Source organism: Mya arenaria, chromosome 15 (genome assembly GCF_026914265.1).
Source record: "Mya arenaria isolate MELC-2E11 chromosome 15, ASM2691426v1".
NCBI classification, from domain to species: domain Eukaryota; kingdom Metazoa; phylum Mollusca; class Bivalvia; order Myida; family Myidae; genus Mya; species Mya arenaria.
In genome coordinates this window covers 3,573,162-3,589,911 of record NC_069136.1, presented here as the reverse complement: position 1 = coordinate 3,589,911, position 16,750 = coordinate 3,573,162, and the positions used below count along the sequence as shown (strand labels likewise).

The 16,750-nt window shown below is 34.2% G+C and overlaps 1 protein-coding gene across 3 annotated transcripts; it reads right to left on the bottom strand.

The window, feature by feature from the left end:
- Window positions 1-2,304: 2,304 nt before the first annotated feature.
- Window positions 2,305-16,750, bottom strand: LOC128220349 (uncharacterized). Of its 3 annotated transcripts, none has more exons than XM_052928707.1 (9): window positions 16,480-16,750; window positions 11,666-11,810; window positions 10,303-10,374; window positions 10,013-10,093; window positions 8,201-8,278; window positions 7,401-7,475; window positions 5,881-5,940; window positions 5,623-5,667; window positions 2,305-5,143 (listed from the first exon to the last, which is right to left on the bottom strand). In XM_052928707.1, the coding sequence occupies exons 2-9, from the start codon at window positions 11,768-11,770 to the stop codon at window positions 5,033-5,035; spliced, it is 627 nt and encodes a 208-aa protein (XP_052784667.1). In that variant the 5' UTR covers window positions 11,771-11,810; window positions 16,480-16,750; the 3' UTR covers window positions 2,305-5,032. The 3 variants fall into 3 exon arrangements, with proteins under 3 accessions (XP_052784667.1, XP_052784665.1, XP_052784668.1); XM_052928705.1 differs by having other exon boundaries at window positions 11,666-11,787; XM_052928708.1 differs by having other exon boundaries at window positions 8,201-8,275; window positions 11,666-11,787.

The window sequence follows — 16,750 nt, the reverse complement described above, 5'->3', positions numbered from 1 at the left end:
GGGTCAATAAATATTATTGACTGTGAAAAGTAAATAAAGCACGGCGATGACAATAATTAGAGTTCACGCACTCATCTCCCGCAGCTCTAGCTCACGGTGACGTCATGACGTTGGCTGGCCGGTGGTGCGACAGACTGCGGACGTCCATCACGGATAGACTCAATCTGTTCCATGGAGCTGATCACACGTCTACGGGTCTCATTTTTCAACAGAATAAGCACTCGACACCATAACTCGACACCTAAACTTATGGCTTACATCGCAAATCAAAAGTTGACTCGCCTCGCTGTGAATGGTAAATGTGGGTCAGTTGAAACTGCTGAGCATTTCCTTCTGGAGTTTAATACATAACTTGATGATCATGGCAAATTTAAATAATTTACCAAATATTTTTAATTATACCAACTGTGGAAAGGAATTAACATAAGCTGTTGTACAGCTTGTTTCCCGATCCACAACATTATTTATGCAGATTTATGTTTTATGCATATAATTTATATAGTATATATGCACTGTGTTGTTTATGGATTTTTGTGCTATTGTTCCGTGTTTCTTGTTTGTGATGTTTGTTTTTGTGTTCTATGCCTTTGACGTTTACCAACGTAACACATGGCATGGCAGTTAAATTCAAAAATACAATGTACGTGTACATATCAAAATTCAAAACGTTGAACACATGTTAATAATTTAAAAATAATCTTTATTGTTATTCAAAGGCGTAATAAAAATACATGTTTGCCAATATAAAGTTTTTGTTGACATGCTGTATTTATAATTCTATTTAATTTAAACATCATTGGTCATGAATAATAAGATTTATTAATACATCTTTTCCTTGTGTCAATATATTGTGAACAAATCAAAACAAAATGGTATATCTTCAATACCATTTTTAATGCGTCAAACACATTAGCGTGTTTTTTTTTCAACATTTACATATCTACCTTTTTCAACATATAACATATGAGAAGACAATCTTAACATAGCGATAATATTCGTAAGTTTACACAATACAATTTGTCTTCATATTTATTTAAAGGCATATGAATAGAAGTTTAAGAGAGCTCAATGAATATATAAACCATTTTTTTTGCAGTGCCCAATAAATATGTCAAATAATACATTCCTGAAAAAAGAATCAAATTAATATCAATAGATTCTTAATACAACCATAATTCATTGAATCCTGCGTTTTGTAACACAGTGCGTATATTTGAACATCAATAACTTTAGTTTGATTTATTTCTGCATCATTTCTTAAGCTTTTCAATGTATGGTATAGCATGCAATTGTCTCTTTTAAATAACACGTCTAGTGACATAAAGCGGGTATCGTCCTACTTCCCACGCCCAAACAAACAACCTACAAAAAGGTGTATTATTGGTAACAATTTTCACACTTGAAAGATAAATAGATTGAATCTGGGTCTTCTTGGTTTGTCGTCTTGATAACGTCTCCAGACCTTTCGTATGTTGAGTCGGCGCTTGTCACATCCGGACCCTTCGGAATCCGATATGGAGATAAATCTGGCCACTTCTGACACCGGTACGGTGTTTTTCCGATACTGAAACGATACTATATTCATATCTGACTAAAACTATCGAATATGTTTTACATTATAAACAATCTTTAGTAACTAAAACTACATTGTACACGTACATGATTGTAAAAAGATAATTGAAAATTGTTATGGAAGATATGTACACATACAGCATCTGAGCATCTTTCGCAGCCTTGAAGAAATAACAAAAACATACAAAGGGATGGTGTATGGGGAAACGAACTATCGTGGTGCCAATAAAACCTCGAGTGGCGGTCCACGCCTCTTAAGCTCCATATATACGGAGCTTAAAACACCGAGCACTGGAACATTCCCGCCTTAAACATTTCCCGCCGTAACCAAACCGATTTTTTTTAACAATACAGTAGAAATAGGAATAGTTTTGAATCGCGAATAATATTATTTCAGTAAAGCATTATATCATTAACAGACATAGAACATAAAATCGGTGCCAATATTTTTCCGTGCAGAAGTCTTATAACACATTTATAAACGTTGAATAGGCGATCGTCTATTCCAGACTTCAATAACTTATACCATAATCGATAAATAGACTCAAAACACTTATGTAGGTCAACGTAACAACAATATACCTTGTCTTTTGCAATTGTCTGTCAATAAAATACTTGCATCTATGTACTATTATTACTTATAAAACCGAATTGAGCATCCGTGAGTAAGTCTGTCTCCTTTGCCACACTTTCAGTCTTTCATTTAAATATAGAACAGAGCAGAACAGAACAGAACATAACAGAACGTTTATTTAACGTAAGCATGTAAAGATTATGGTTATAATCACAACAACAAATATGAGTATTGCATGCATGAAAGACCAAAATGAATAGTTTTGCAATGTATTATTTACAAACATGTTATACAATATCGGGAAAATCTAAAGCTAATTTTAACAGTGTTGTCTTTGAGGATGTCTTTAGCGGTGATTTTATATATTCAAGTCTCTTATTTGAAAGCTTTGATATAGGAGATAGCTTATCTGATTAACAGAGGTTTATTTATATCATAATTAAGTAAAACAATGTAAAATTGATCATCAATTTCGTTTGAATAAATCAATGTACATTTCCTATCTTGTCCATTAAGCTAAAATATTTCTATAATTGGAATTATCCAGGAAAAAAACAATGTAAATTGAGAATTTGGACGTTTCCTTAATTTCCTTATAAAAATATAAAGATGAATGTATCTCAATGGTGGCACGCCAACCTACACACACATCTCGTTATCTATCTCTGAACATGGGGACAAATAAACGAATATAAACAGACTCTGGAAATAGCCATACGTCCGCAAACCCGGATGACTGAAGGATATTTTTACTTAAGCGGCCCAGTTAAGACTTTGTGCGTTATCGTTTTGTTCCCGGTATCGCTCCGCAATAATATAGCGTTTCTCATTGTATAACTTGAGAAAATACTTGATAAAACAAATGTGTCGCTTAATATATAATGATATTCTGCCTAGCTCTCCATAAAGCGACACGTAATTTGTAGAGCGCTTGACGCTTAGATCCCACACGCAAACTTTTCTATGCACCCTTTCTATCACACCCGTCTCTATATAGCCCCATCTGAGTAGAGACAAAACAAATGCATCATCTTGATCAACAGTAAAATTGAAAGGGACCTGTTTATACTTGAACAAGGCCTTAAGTGCAATGCCTTGTCCACCAGTGTGCTAGTCGCATGCATGAAAGATCCACCACTGGACAATACATCACCAAGGTAGTTAAACGAATTGACAAGGCCAACAGCTTGATCAATAAAAGTCTACTTATCATTATTAACTTATACGCCAACGTTTTCTTAAACACAATTATCGTAGTTTTTCCAAATTGACCGTAAACTGCTATTTAAATTAAAATTATTTTGTGTTATGCTTGTAATCCCACCCTCGTCTGCGACAAAAAGCTGCGTAATATTAAACAACAATACATATATACTTAGATTTTATCAATTGTAAATGAAGTTCGATACCATAAAGAAAGAGAGAGAAGCAAATCGGGGAGGTTATTTCCCCGTGAAACAAGCCAATGTTACTGTCAAAGAAATCTGACAAAGACCCGAAGTGTTTTATGCACATTTCACCTTGACCTCAACAGGGACAAAAACTTTCTATCAATACCAAGTTTGATTAACTTATACCAGTGACGTCCCCGAACAATGCCTTACGGATATTTAGGTCGGTAATTTAGTATAACAGTGAGTAATTTTGTTAAACGGCTTAATACCGAGGAACCGCGAATCTTTTAAGGTACAGATGTATATTGTGTCAATGTAACTTAAATCTATGGGTACCAAAGAGTGAGACTCATCAAGACAAAAAGAGGGTCTATTAGATGGAGCAGTCATGACCAGAGCCATGATTTCAACAAAAATATTTTGTTCTATCCTAATATACAAATTTACGGGAGGCACTTCTCTCAGTTTCCAACATAACAAGTAAAAGGCAAATAAAATCAGACACACAATTGTTTCGTAAAACGGAATTTCACAAACATGAATAAAGCGCACACCATTGATATTAAACTTATTAAATGAACAGCTCTAAAAATAAGGCATGTAAGCGAAAATAAGTTTCCAAAAGATAATCGCGGCCATGAATGAGAAATAATGTTGACGTATTTATTTCCCTTATAATGATGATTTTTGAAGCAAGACCTGCTGTAAATATTTTATTTATAATTATACATGTACGATGTTATGAATACAAAAGTATTTCAAACCCTGAACTCACTACCCGAGGAATACTATAAAGTACACATACATAGTGTACGTGATAGTTGCGGCACTCTCAAACCGAGTTAATGAAATCATACACGAGGAGAGGAGGTAATGTTTTATACCGCAGTCAAAGCCAACCTGTAACGAAGAGCGTGCGGTATAAGTGAATATCTTTGTATATTTACACCTCAACTTCCTTTCCGTAAATAGTATCCAGTCGATTGGGTAAGTTTCGTCTTCTTCTTCTTCTGATAAGGAAGTTAATATATGGACGAACATAAAGAAGTCACTTTCCCACATTGTACAAGTTCATGTATACATGTCGTTTGTAATTCAGGATTTACTCCACCACTATCAGGACCACACGGAAGGTTTCAGAACACATAGCCTCAAACGGATGATTACACACGTGTACAACCAAACCATTTCTGCATTTCACAAAGCCCATATTCGCCAACATCCACACTGAAGACTCTAAGATGTAAATCTTAAATTTCAATTTATTTGTAGAATTGATACTTGGGCGCAGCTCAGGTGGGTTTCGGGGTGGGGTAATTGGTCGTTTAAACTATAGTTCAAATGTTTGACATATATATTTTTGTCGGATTTAAGACACTGTCTCGAAGAAATTCTGTAACATTTAAGAATCCACTTTTCTAAGTCGTAATCTCATAAGAATCCTGCAGGGTCTAAGTATCTGTGATATGTGGCCTAAATAGAGAAGACCGTGTCACTTGCAGGCTCGTGTAAATGGTCCCACACATACCGTCTGGCTGACCACCAACAACGCGATACCCAGGAGTACTAATGTTATCGACATGCCAATCACTATGCCGCAAATCTGAAACAGAACATGTATTCATAATCTAGAGTAAAGTCCACGGTCAACCCAGTTAAAAGGTAAACAAAATGATAACATAATTAAATTAAACAAAAACACATTGAATATTATATAAATATATGCTTAAAAAGAAATATTAATGTTTTCTTAAAGGAAAATGAAACGTGTGAGTTTTTGTTTTATTTTCGAAGGAGTTCATGACTTTGATTCATAATAGTTGACATAAAATGAAATTTAAAAAAAGTAACGTGGTCCAATAGTGTTTCAATTAAGAGAGCATAGTTTGCCATGCTTTATCAAGATTCGTCCATTTGAATTACTGATAGCATGATTTGTACCATCGGGGCGTTATCAAACAAACCTGGGTTGAATATTTTTTATACTGATTCGAAAAGATAGGAACAGTTTAGCTTCCGTTATGGAAATGACGTCACAAACCCTTTGGCTTTATCATTTTAAGGAAAATACAATGATTTTACCATAGGTCTCTTGCAACAGCGGCTCTCATCTTTACTATTATTACTCTGTAAAATAAAGTTATATCTTTTTTTGTCATAATATTATGCATACAATTGTTTAAGCTCGGAGTAACATGCAGCTTCAATAAACATTCAAATACTGACTTGGTGTACATTACTTGAATTGAACACACAGTGTCCCTATTATAATCAGCAAAAATAGTAAACAATTCGATCAGTTTTAATTAAAAATTAAACTATATTAAAGAATTTAAATACCGTGTTGAAAAAATGTTGATCGCTGCTTGCGGATCTCGGAGACATGCTGGGACTGGAAATCTGCGAAATGAAACATTTTTGTTGAGTATTATGCAGAATATAAGAATACACAAAAGGATATTTAGCAAATATAAGTCATATCATAAGAATTGTTTTTATTTTAACAAAATAGCAAGGTTGTTAAAAAAGTTTTATATTCAGACATTGCTGTTAAAGTAAGTAAAACACATTTTAGACTCATACCGTTCATCTCCCCTGAATAGCTTTTCAAGATGTTCAAGATTCAACAAATTCATTAAGTAATTTGAACACAAACGTATTCCTCATTGCATGACCAAAAGATAATTCGATTATACATATATACAGTGATAACACGATAAATTTGAATGTGAGGCACAGCGGATAATATGATGATTGCAAAACAATGTAATGGTTATGTTCAAGTCCTTAAGAAATCAATATGCACACATTAAGTTGAAAGGAATATCTCGTATCTTGAATAAGGTCAGTAAATAAGGCCTAAATAGATATCTGCCACCGTTAGCGAGTATAGCTGTGTTGAACCGTAATCTTCACACATGCGAATATGTCACACCCGTATATAACCATCATAATTTGAGCAAACATATATTAAGATGTTTGATGTTAAAGGATAGGATGTTTATGACCTCAGGTGACCTTGACCTTTGACTAAGTGACCCTTAAAGAAACATGGTACTTCTACTATACATATGAAGTAGAAGTGTCGAAAGGATATCAAACTATTGAGTGCTACATATTTGTCAGTTTGACCCCTGTAACCTTGACCTTTTTCCAATGACTCGAAATTGTACCTGGGTCATTTACTCAATATTCTCTAGCATCCTGTAAAATAATAGGGCCATATCGGACATAGCAAAAACAATATGACCCATTCTAAAAAGCATAGTTTGTTTTTTGAATATGTGAGGTATTCGTATGAACACAATTTAGAAATGTTTAATTCTTTTTTGACAGGTGACATACACTTTTTTGCTTGAGGGGAATATGTCACACGTGTGTCATTTTCGTATGAGTGGAAATAACGATTCAACATTGCGGTATTTCAGCTATTTGCACATTTTAAAAGTGTTTTTCTTCTTTTTTTCATTCGATCATTCAAGGTGCATTGAGGTTTAAATGCATTTTTCTTAAATTTAAACAACTTACAATCTCTAACGATATGATAGTTGAGTATCTAAGGTCATGCGCTTTGCGTGGTGGCAGTGATTACTGCAATGTAAGGGAAGTAACACTGCGTGGAGTTTGTGTTACAAGTGAGCGCAGGCAAAAGAGGTGACCGTTAGCACGTGAAGTGCCACCGTGACTTAACACACACGTTATGCTGAAATCATAATGGTTCTGACAATTGTTTAATACTCACATACAATTGGACGTACCGGAATAATTTAAGAGAATTATAAACATGGAATAAATGAAATTGATGAAGGTATGCTGTCTTTTTTCTGTATGAGTCAGCGATGATTTATTCGTGCACATACCTCAATGTTTAGATCGTGGCCCTCGGTCGAAACACGGATTGAAGTTCGATTTGTTCGACTCACTGCAGATGAAACCTGTTTGAAATGATTGTTTAGTTGCATTACGTTTCACGTTCCAATTGTTTTACTACCCATTGCAGGATTGTAAATAAGAAAAAAAAACATGTATTACAATGTTAAATAAATGTTATCATGTTTGTGATATACCCCATTTTAATAATATTTTAAGCTGATGTAACCTTTTAAGTACGACTGGCTTCCATAAAAGCTTATATCAATATAACCATGGTGATTTCATTTTCACCATTAATCTGCTTTTACCTCTGCTTTAATTTGGATAAAGAATTAACCTGGTTGATGCTACGCAAACAACACATATGTACACGTGTATCTTCGATCCAAAAACTAGGAAAACATGTATTACAACGTTAAATAAATGTTATCATGTTTGTAATATACCCCATTTTAATAATATGTTAAGCTTATGTAACCTTTTAAGTACGACTGGCTTCCATAAAAGCTTATATCAATATAACCATGGTGATTTCATTTTCACCATTAGTCTGCTTTTACCTATGCTTTAATTTGGATAAAGAATTAACCTGGTTGATGCTACGCAAACAACACGTATGTACACGTGTATCTTCGGTCCAAAAACTTGTAAAAATACGCTGGCATGCGATCAGACTATAAATATTCTTGGCGGGCTATGATTATATGAAGTCATATAAACTTAATTGATTAACTACTTTCGAGGTTTATTTTAAAAGAAAGTCCACTGAAAGTCTCTATCAACAAACCTCGGACACTGATTGGTTCAGCAAAGGCCGTTGACATTCGCATGTATCAACTTGTTGGTTGCTTCCATCGAGCCCCTTCTGAAATATATATATTTCGTTTAACAGTAAACTTTGAAATTCAATCGGTTTACATGGCTTAACTCGAAACTCGGGTTTACTCAATACATCGGGGGCCATGGTTACGAACAGTCCATGTCAAAACTCAGAAAAGCACTTTTCCTAAATTTCAAAGAATCAGCTTTATTCCAATTTTTTTTAAAGAGAATAATTGTACAAGTTTGAGTAATGAAAGAAAATCAGCAAATTATCAGCACCAAACTCAAATAGAAAGAATGTTATAATGAAAGGAAGAATTGCAGTTTTACCAATTGAGTCTGAACTTAAGAGTCTGTTCGTTATCATTGCCCCAGATAACTCGAGTGTTAAGGCCAGCACCGAACGTCGTGAAGTTATCAACATTCTATTGTATATAAATGTCTGTAGTTTATACGTTTATTATACATTTAACTAAATGTTGTTTTGTTACTCTCAGACATATTCATATTTTCGGTCAATACCAAGCTAGTGCTTTAATGCTATTAGTTGCTCCCGACAATAAAATGGTTTAAACTAGAACTTGAATTAGTATTCTTGACTTTGTAAGTGAGCACATTTTACAGTTTTTATATATTTTAGTGAAAAAGTTCATTGACGGTATGATCAATATATATGCAAAAATCTACAGAAACATGCTCAGTAGCAAAAAGTTTAAACATAAACCCGGTTTAGTGGCAATGGACAACGCCAAAGACATAGAACACAAATTCACAAACAAGAAACATAGAACAGCACACAACTCTACAAACAGCACAGTGCATAAATACTATATATATATATATATATATATATATATATATATATATATATATATATATATATATATATATATATATATATATATATATATATATATATATATAAATAATTGGTATGTTTATCAAGAATTGTTAGGTACCGCCTTGGAACGGTCAGTAAAATGTAAAACTTAAATAAATGATACTTTAGATAATCCCTAAACAGTCTGATGTAATCGGCAACAGTACCTTGCACATCATTGTCATTTCAGTAATTAAGGTATCCTGTTTATGACATAGATTATATATAGAAGCCAAATGTAGAGTGCCTTTGGGTCGGATTTTCTATCTGGAAAATATATATCAATCATTTTTCTTACATACCTTAAATTATCATTTTGTTGAAAATAAGACGTTGATAACGCACTGGTTACTGACGTCATGGCGCGTATTTTTTTTCACTGTTCCTTTTTAAATCGCGTGTTTTATAACTGAATGTATTTATTTTCATTATTGTTTAAAAATCTTGCATAATAATATATTTAATTGCACTTTATTGATCTGACGTAATGTTATTTTCATTAACGGAAATAAGAAGTGGCCGGCGCATGTTGAAGGTGACTCATCTGGCATTGGCTGTGCCAATGATTGTTTTCAGCATAGCTAAATCCCATATGCAAGATAGGCCGTCCAGTAGCCTACCTACATAGTGTACTTATGTAAGTATCCTTCCCTATACACCTTTCCCATAGATTCCATGTGTCCAGTCAGTAAACTTTCATTTAAATTCCCTCTCTATATCAATACCCTGTGCTTATTTGATCAGAGTAATTTAAGCGACTGAATTGACTGACCAGACAATGGGTATTGACCATGAAACAGATCTTGACAACCACGTCCATTCTCAAAATAAAATCATTGCAAAGCAAGAGTTGCAAATAAGTTTAGAATTCTAGTACTGTCAGTCCAACAGTCTTACATGTGTATTTGTCGAGGACAGGAGGGGAGTACGCACCACCTGCTTTTCAAACTGTTGCCTATCTACGTAGGCAGCGGAGCTCTGAAACATTTGACAAAAGTAAGGACTGGTTAAATTTGCTTTGTTCGACAAACGTGTATAAGGCATTGTGTCTAAGCAGTCAATTAAAGCTTGTGACTATTGTATTTTGCACTTCGACCAATGAATCGCTCTTATACCACTTGAAAAATTGCGGGTCCGAAGTGGAATGTTCAATAAATTAAACGAGTGATTCGTTTAGGGGTTCTTACATGAGTAGGCGACTCGTCATAATCTGGAGGCGGCTCATACACCTCTTCTTTGACCTCTCGACTATAAATCACCTGTAAATAATTCATACCTGTAAATAGTACATACCTCTTCAAAGAACAATGATAATACCTGTAAAAAATACATATCTGTAAATAGTACATACATTTCTACATAAGAATTGTAAATGAAAAGCATAAATGAAACAAATTATTGTTATTGACGTTTAATGTATTGACTGCTTTGTCCCGTTATTGTGGGAATGTCTTTGTCGCGATCATGTGGAAAAGTTTTTGTTGCGCTTTTGTGGCCAGGCCTTTGTCACTTTCTTATGGCCACGCCTTTGTCGCGTTCCTGTGGCCAGGCCTTTGTCACGTTCTTATGGCCATGCCTTTTGTCGCGTTCCTGTGGCCAGGCCTTTGTCACGTTCTTATGGCCATGCCTTTTGTCGCCTTCCTGTGGCCAGGCCTTTGTCGCGTTGTTGTGACCAGGTCTTTGTCACGTTGTTTCGGCCAGGCCTTTGTCGCGTTCTTGTGGCAACGTCTTTGTTGCATTCTTGTGGCCAGGCCTTTGTCGCGTTCTTGAGGCCAGGCCTTTGCTGCATTATTATGGCCAGGTTTTAGTCGCGTTGTTGCGGCCAGGTCTTTGCAACGTTGTTTTTGCCATGTCTTTGTCGCGTTGTTGTGACCAGGTCTTTGTAGCGTTGTTTTTGCCATGTTTTTGTCGCGTTGTTGTGACCAGGCCTTTGTCGCGTATTTCTGGCCAGTGTTCTGGTCGTGTTCTTGTGGCCAGGTCTTTGTTGTGTTCTCGTAACAATGTCTGTGTCGCATTGTTGTGGCCATGTCTTTGTTTCATTTTTCTGGAGATGTCTTTGTCGTGTATGTTTTGACATGTTTTGTTGCGTTCTTATAAGCATAGTTTGTATCGCATTTTTTGTGGCAATGTCTTTGTCGCGTTCTTGTGGAAATGTATTTGTCACGTTTTTGTGACCAAGTCTTTGACGTGTTCTTGCAGAGACCTCTTTGCTAAGTTCATGTGGACATGTTTTTGTCGCGTTTTTGTGGTGAACATGTGCTTTTCGCATTCTTATGGACATGGTTTTAGCGCGTTCTTGTCGACTTGTCTTTTTTCATTGTTTTAAGTTAATGTTGAAAACCTTTGGGATCAATGAATTTCACGATTTGCAAATATTTTCTGAGACTTGTTACAATGCATTTCGTGTTCATGAACAGCAGATATATGCAAACAACAGTCGCACAATCAGTGTATCGCAACATAATAAAACACAGCACAACACCATAGAAACAAAACACAGGTATAATTTAACAATGTTCTAAGAACTATAAATGTGAATTATTACTGTACCGGTTTCCTGGATTTCACAGGTGCAGATACAATGGCAAACCCAGACGATGCCGTGGACACGGTTGACCTAACCGTCTCGGACTCCGTGTGTTCCACTGTGTACATCTTAGAGATCAGTCAATCTGCCATACAAAGTCAGTGTTTTCTGTATGTAAAAGGAATTAACGGGAAATTATATAATCTAGTTCAAGAATCATGGACTTAAAATGTTGGACTTTCATTTATAGTGTTTTGTTACATAGTGGATTTATAAATGTGTAACTCGTTATAAGGGTTTTGATTAATGATGGATTTTATATTTAATATATAAATTGAATATGTTTTGGTGTCAAATGTCTTCACCCTCATTTAAATCAGACTTTAGGAGGTCGAAGTGCACAAGTAAACTCAGAAGCTGTGACATATATCTTCCAAGTTGAGATGTCGGTTGACTTTTGAAGCAATTGTGCAATTTTGGTGAAAATTATGAAACTTTGCCTGATGAAATATATGCATGCCTAGGTTAAAAGCTTAGGATAGACCTAAATTCTGACCATGATGGTCGCCAAAATCCGAACTGTCAAATTAAATAAATTGTTATATGACCTCAGGAAATTCATTATTTAGGTTGAATTTATTTTTGTTCAAATCTTACAAAGAAATCGTATAAAATTTAAAGATTCTTTTTATATAGTATAAGCCTTTTTTGCCATGGCAAACATTTCCCACTTCAAAATGATTTTTTTTCGTAATGTAATTGACCTAAAACCTGTTGACCTCATAAGCTTCTTTACTTGTTTTTTTTGTTGGTAAATTTGAATGTTTTATATGTTGTTATTATTTCTTAAAATATCAGTGGTTGAAATGAAAACCGTAGCAACCAAAACATATTTTCATCTTATTCTTATAAATAATATTCATTTGAAATGACTTGAAATATTAATATTGTAACAATCAGGTCAAAGGTGGCTTATTTAAGGAGTATATGAAAAGCAATATTTTATACCAATACCTTTGCTCAGCAAAGTCTGTAGTATACATGTGATATGGCATAAATTAACCCCCCCCCCCCAGTGTTTCATACATCAGCATTACATCATGTAAAAGGTGGTCGCAATATTGCTAGTGTCTGTCTGTAAGATATATATGGGCTGTGTGCTAGTGTCAAGCAAAAGTATGCTTAAATGTATGGCATGTATCCATTTCATACCGGTGTTTCATGTAGACATAAATCACTGATTTTTTGGAGTCATGCTCAATGTCATTGCGATGTCAAATACACAAAAAACGCGATCAACTGAAATCATCTGTTTACTTACACAAGGGTCTGTAGAAATCGGCAATTTATAAAGTTTAGATATGTGTATTATTTATCCCGGATTTGAATATTCATATGCTATCAAAATTAAAGGCTTAACTTTCGAAAACATCTTAATAATAGCTTTCGCATTACCATTTTAACTGATACTTTTTAACATATCAACATTAAACATTCTTGATTGTTATTTTTTAGAATGAAATAAATGCGAATACGTGCAGTAAAGATGTTTTCTGACAATATGACATTTTTCCCGACAAAGATTTCCTTATTACTTTCCTTAAATTACTGCCACATGATATCGTTAGGTGAATAATAAATACAGACATTGATATAATATATAAGCAATTTTAGTTTTATTATTAGGTCTTTTTAACATAAACGGATTGCATTTTATTCAAACTATCAATGTTCTCAATTACCATATAAATGCATCCAAAAATACACCAGGTGCAAATTTGCTCACGTGATATTTACCCGCAACATATTTAGTAAATAGATGATTATCAAGGTCAAAATTATTTCAATGTCAAAATTAAATATGATCAATATCGACAGGTTATTATTAATTTCGTCATTTTTATTTGAAAAAGTCATAACATTAATAAAATCACAACACAGTTTAAATTATATTGCATCGCTTTTCCCATATCGAACATCAAGTTTACATACAATGGTCCTACTTTAGCGCACCCATTGCATACCAAGCTAAATATAACATATTTTAGTTTGTTTTATGTAAACCCATCAAGCCAGCCGCTTTTTAAGTCCATCCGGTGTTTCTTAAACCTATTGTTTAAATGTTCTAGTACTAAACAACCCGAAATCATTACCCCCAGGTCTAACCAGTATTGAGAAAGCAAACTTGTTTCTATAAGTCCACTTAGTACCTTAAACACCATTAGGGTGTCATTCCATAGTGTCTACAATACGTCCCGAGAAGCCTTCTCATCCCTATTCTGGCTACAGTCCAATCGTTATCAAACAAGCCCAAAACTAGCTCTACAGAAGTTAAGACATCGCTCATTCTACCACATTCTAGGCCACGTTTTCAATAAAAAAGCTCTATGAAGCTGCCTCAAGTTAATAATAAAAAAACAAAAAAAACAAACAACAACACCAAAAAAATACAATAAAACAAACAAAAAAACAACTACAAAAAACAACAACAACAACAAAATCACCCACTCAACTACAACAACAACAACAACTCAACAAAAAACAACAGCAACAACAAAAACACCATCATAATGTTGCTTTACTTGAGACTATTTAGGTTAAAGACATCATATATAAGTTCTCAAGCCAATTCAGTGTCTAGTAAATCTAAATTCATGCGATAAAGTTTATTTAGTGTCAAAAGTGCCACAGGAGGGTTCTCCTACCTACAACTCAGTTTCAACTTAACACACACGCAGCTACAATTAAGTCCATCACAGTGTGTGTATACCACGTGATAAATGACGTCATATATGCTACGTCGGAAGGCAAAAATTTGCTTAAAATGAAGACTTAAATCAAAGATAACTTTTCATTTACAACACCATTTTAAATGAAACAAAGGGCAGTCTATGCCGCTTAAAGAGCCCCACATTTGTTTTATTTCCGAAATTTGATGAGGTCATTAGTTTCATCAAACACTTCGACAAACCTGTTTCCAAAATCATGTTTTGACAGTGCTCCGTCAGACGGCCGTATTTTGAAAAGGATTGTCGGAAGTGTTTTTAGAAACTAAACTCGCAATCAAATTCTGGTGAAAGACCGAAGGTCGGGCTCCATAAGCGGCGTAGACTGCGCTATGTTTCATTTAAAAATGTAAAGAATTAGTGAAGTTATCTGTGTTTAAAGTCCTTTTTCAAATCCAAATATTGCCCTTCGACGTAGCATTTATGACGCAAATTATCACGTGGTATACACACACTGCATTATGTGTCAGTCAAATACCAATTGATCATTTTAAATAACATTCATAACCACAGAATGAATTTAAAGAAATCCATCCAGGGTCTTACAATTCCTATAGTGACTAAAGTCAAGCAACTTTATATATAAAAAAACCTCAGAGAGTCAATACGTAAGTCTGCGACTCTCTAATTTTTGATTCTATTGGATTTGCTGGCCATATTTGATACATCTTGCGAGTTTCTTACCCTAACCATACCACTAGTACTTCACTAAATTATGTTATGGATTCTTGAAATAATTAGCTGATGTAAAGGAATATTCAACTAACAATTGTGTCCTACCAAATTGAATAGAAATAAAAAAATATCAATGAAATCTCAATTTTTGTGGCAGTTTTGCACTTTGACATTGAAATGGCATTGACCTTGACCTTGAGTTAGTCAACACAGCTTGCTAATTTGAGGTATATCAGGAACATGAGCAATGCACATTAAAATACTCAATCTTTTCTACTTAAATTTGTGCCATATTTTGTGATAAAAATGCTCAATTAGTTGTTTTTGGCGGCCATCTCATCGCCTTTTGGATTTCTGGGTCCATCATTATACATAGGCTTCACGAAGTTAAGTTCAAAGCCTTCTGAAATATTGCAACACATTAAATGGATGTTAATTGACTTTGTTAACTACTAGTTCAAAGTTTTTTTTGCCATAAAAAAATGAGAAATATTTGTATGGAATTTAAAAGAGTTACCTTTCAACATCATAATAGTCATTAAATACAATTAAACAAGGCGTTCGTTCAGATCTGTAAGGCCCATGTTTATAACAAAATAAAATATAAGTAAGGGGCGACTTTGTATGACCTCCACACTGCTCTCATAAAACTGCTGTAAGTACCAATACTATAGTACAAACTAGAGGTTAAAACATGGCTGTAGCAACTGTTATCATGGTTCTTCACAATACCCTTCCCTACTGGATTAAAAAATAACATAATATGAACTAGTGCATTTTTTCATGCATATTGTTCAGATAAATGTGTAATAATTATGGTGTCGATTATCTTTGCTAAAACCACACAAACGTTAATGCAACGTTAGAAATTAAACAAAACCACAACTTGTGCAACGTTTGCTTATACGCTAACAGGTATTTCTATACGTATAGCTATTTGTAAAGTATGGGACTCATCATATATTGTCTTATACTATCGACACTATGCATGCTCATGCATTACAAATTTAGTTTAGAATACAAAAACGTTATCTTAAAAACTTAACACTATCTGTGTCTAGCTGCGGCAAGCTGATGCCGTATTTATGTTCAAAATCGGAAGGTCCCATTTTATCTTTGAGCACTATCTTCGAAATAAGATAACAATTAAGTAAGTGGTTGCTTTTATCTAAAGTGTTACAGTCGTAAAAGGTGCTTTAGTGGGCAAATTATGTTACAATATTAAAAAACAACATCAGTCAATATGACTATATTACAAAACAACACCAATTATTACCATAGTTCAAAACAACATCTATTGATATTACAATATTACAACACAACACCAATTGATAGCTATATTACAATACAATATAATTGATATAACTATCACTTACTGTTGGATGAATGGCCAATGCTACCAAAATATAAGGAAGTAGAACTATAATTCCTACATTGAACAGATCAATATATCCAGAGAAGTATTGTTCATTAAATAATCACAATATTTGGCAAAATAAACCCAATTATAATAAATCACTGTTATCCATAACAACCCAGCGTCCACATTATTCAATAGAACGTGTGCTTTACATATGTATCGTATTTCATATTTTCATCCTTGTTACGTATGATCACCGACTTAAACCGTCCATGTCTATCTGCAGG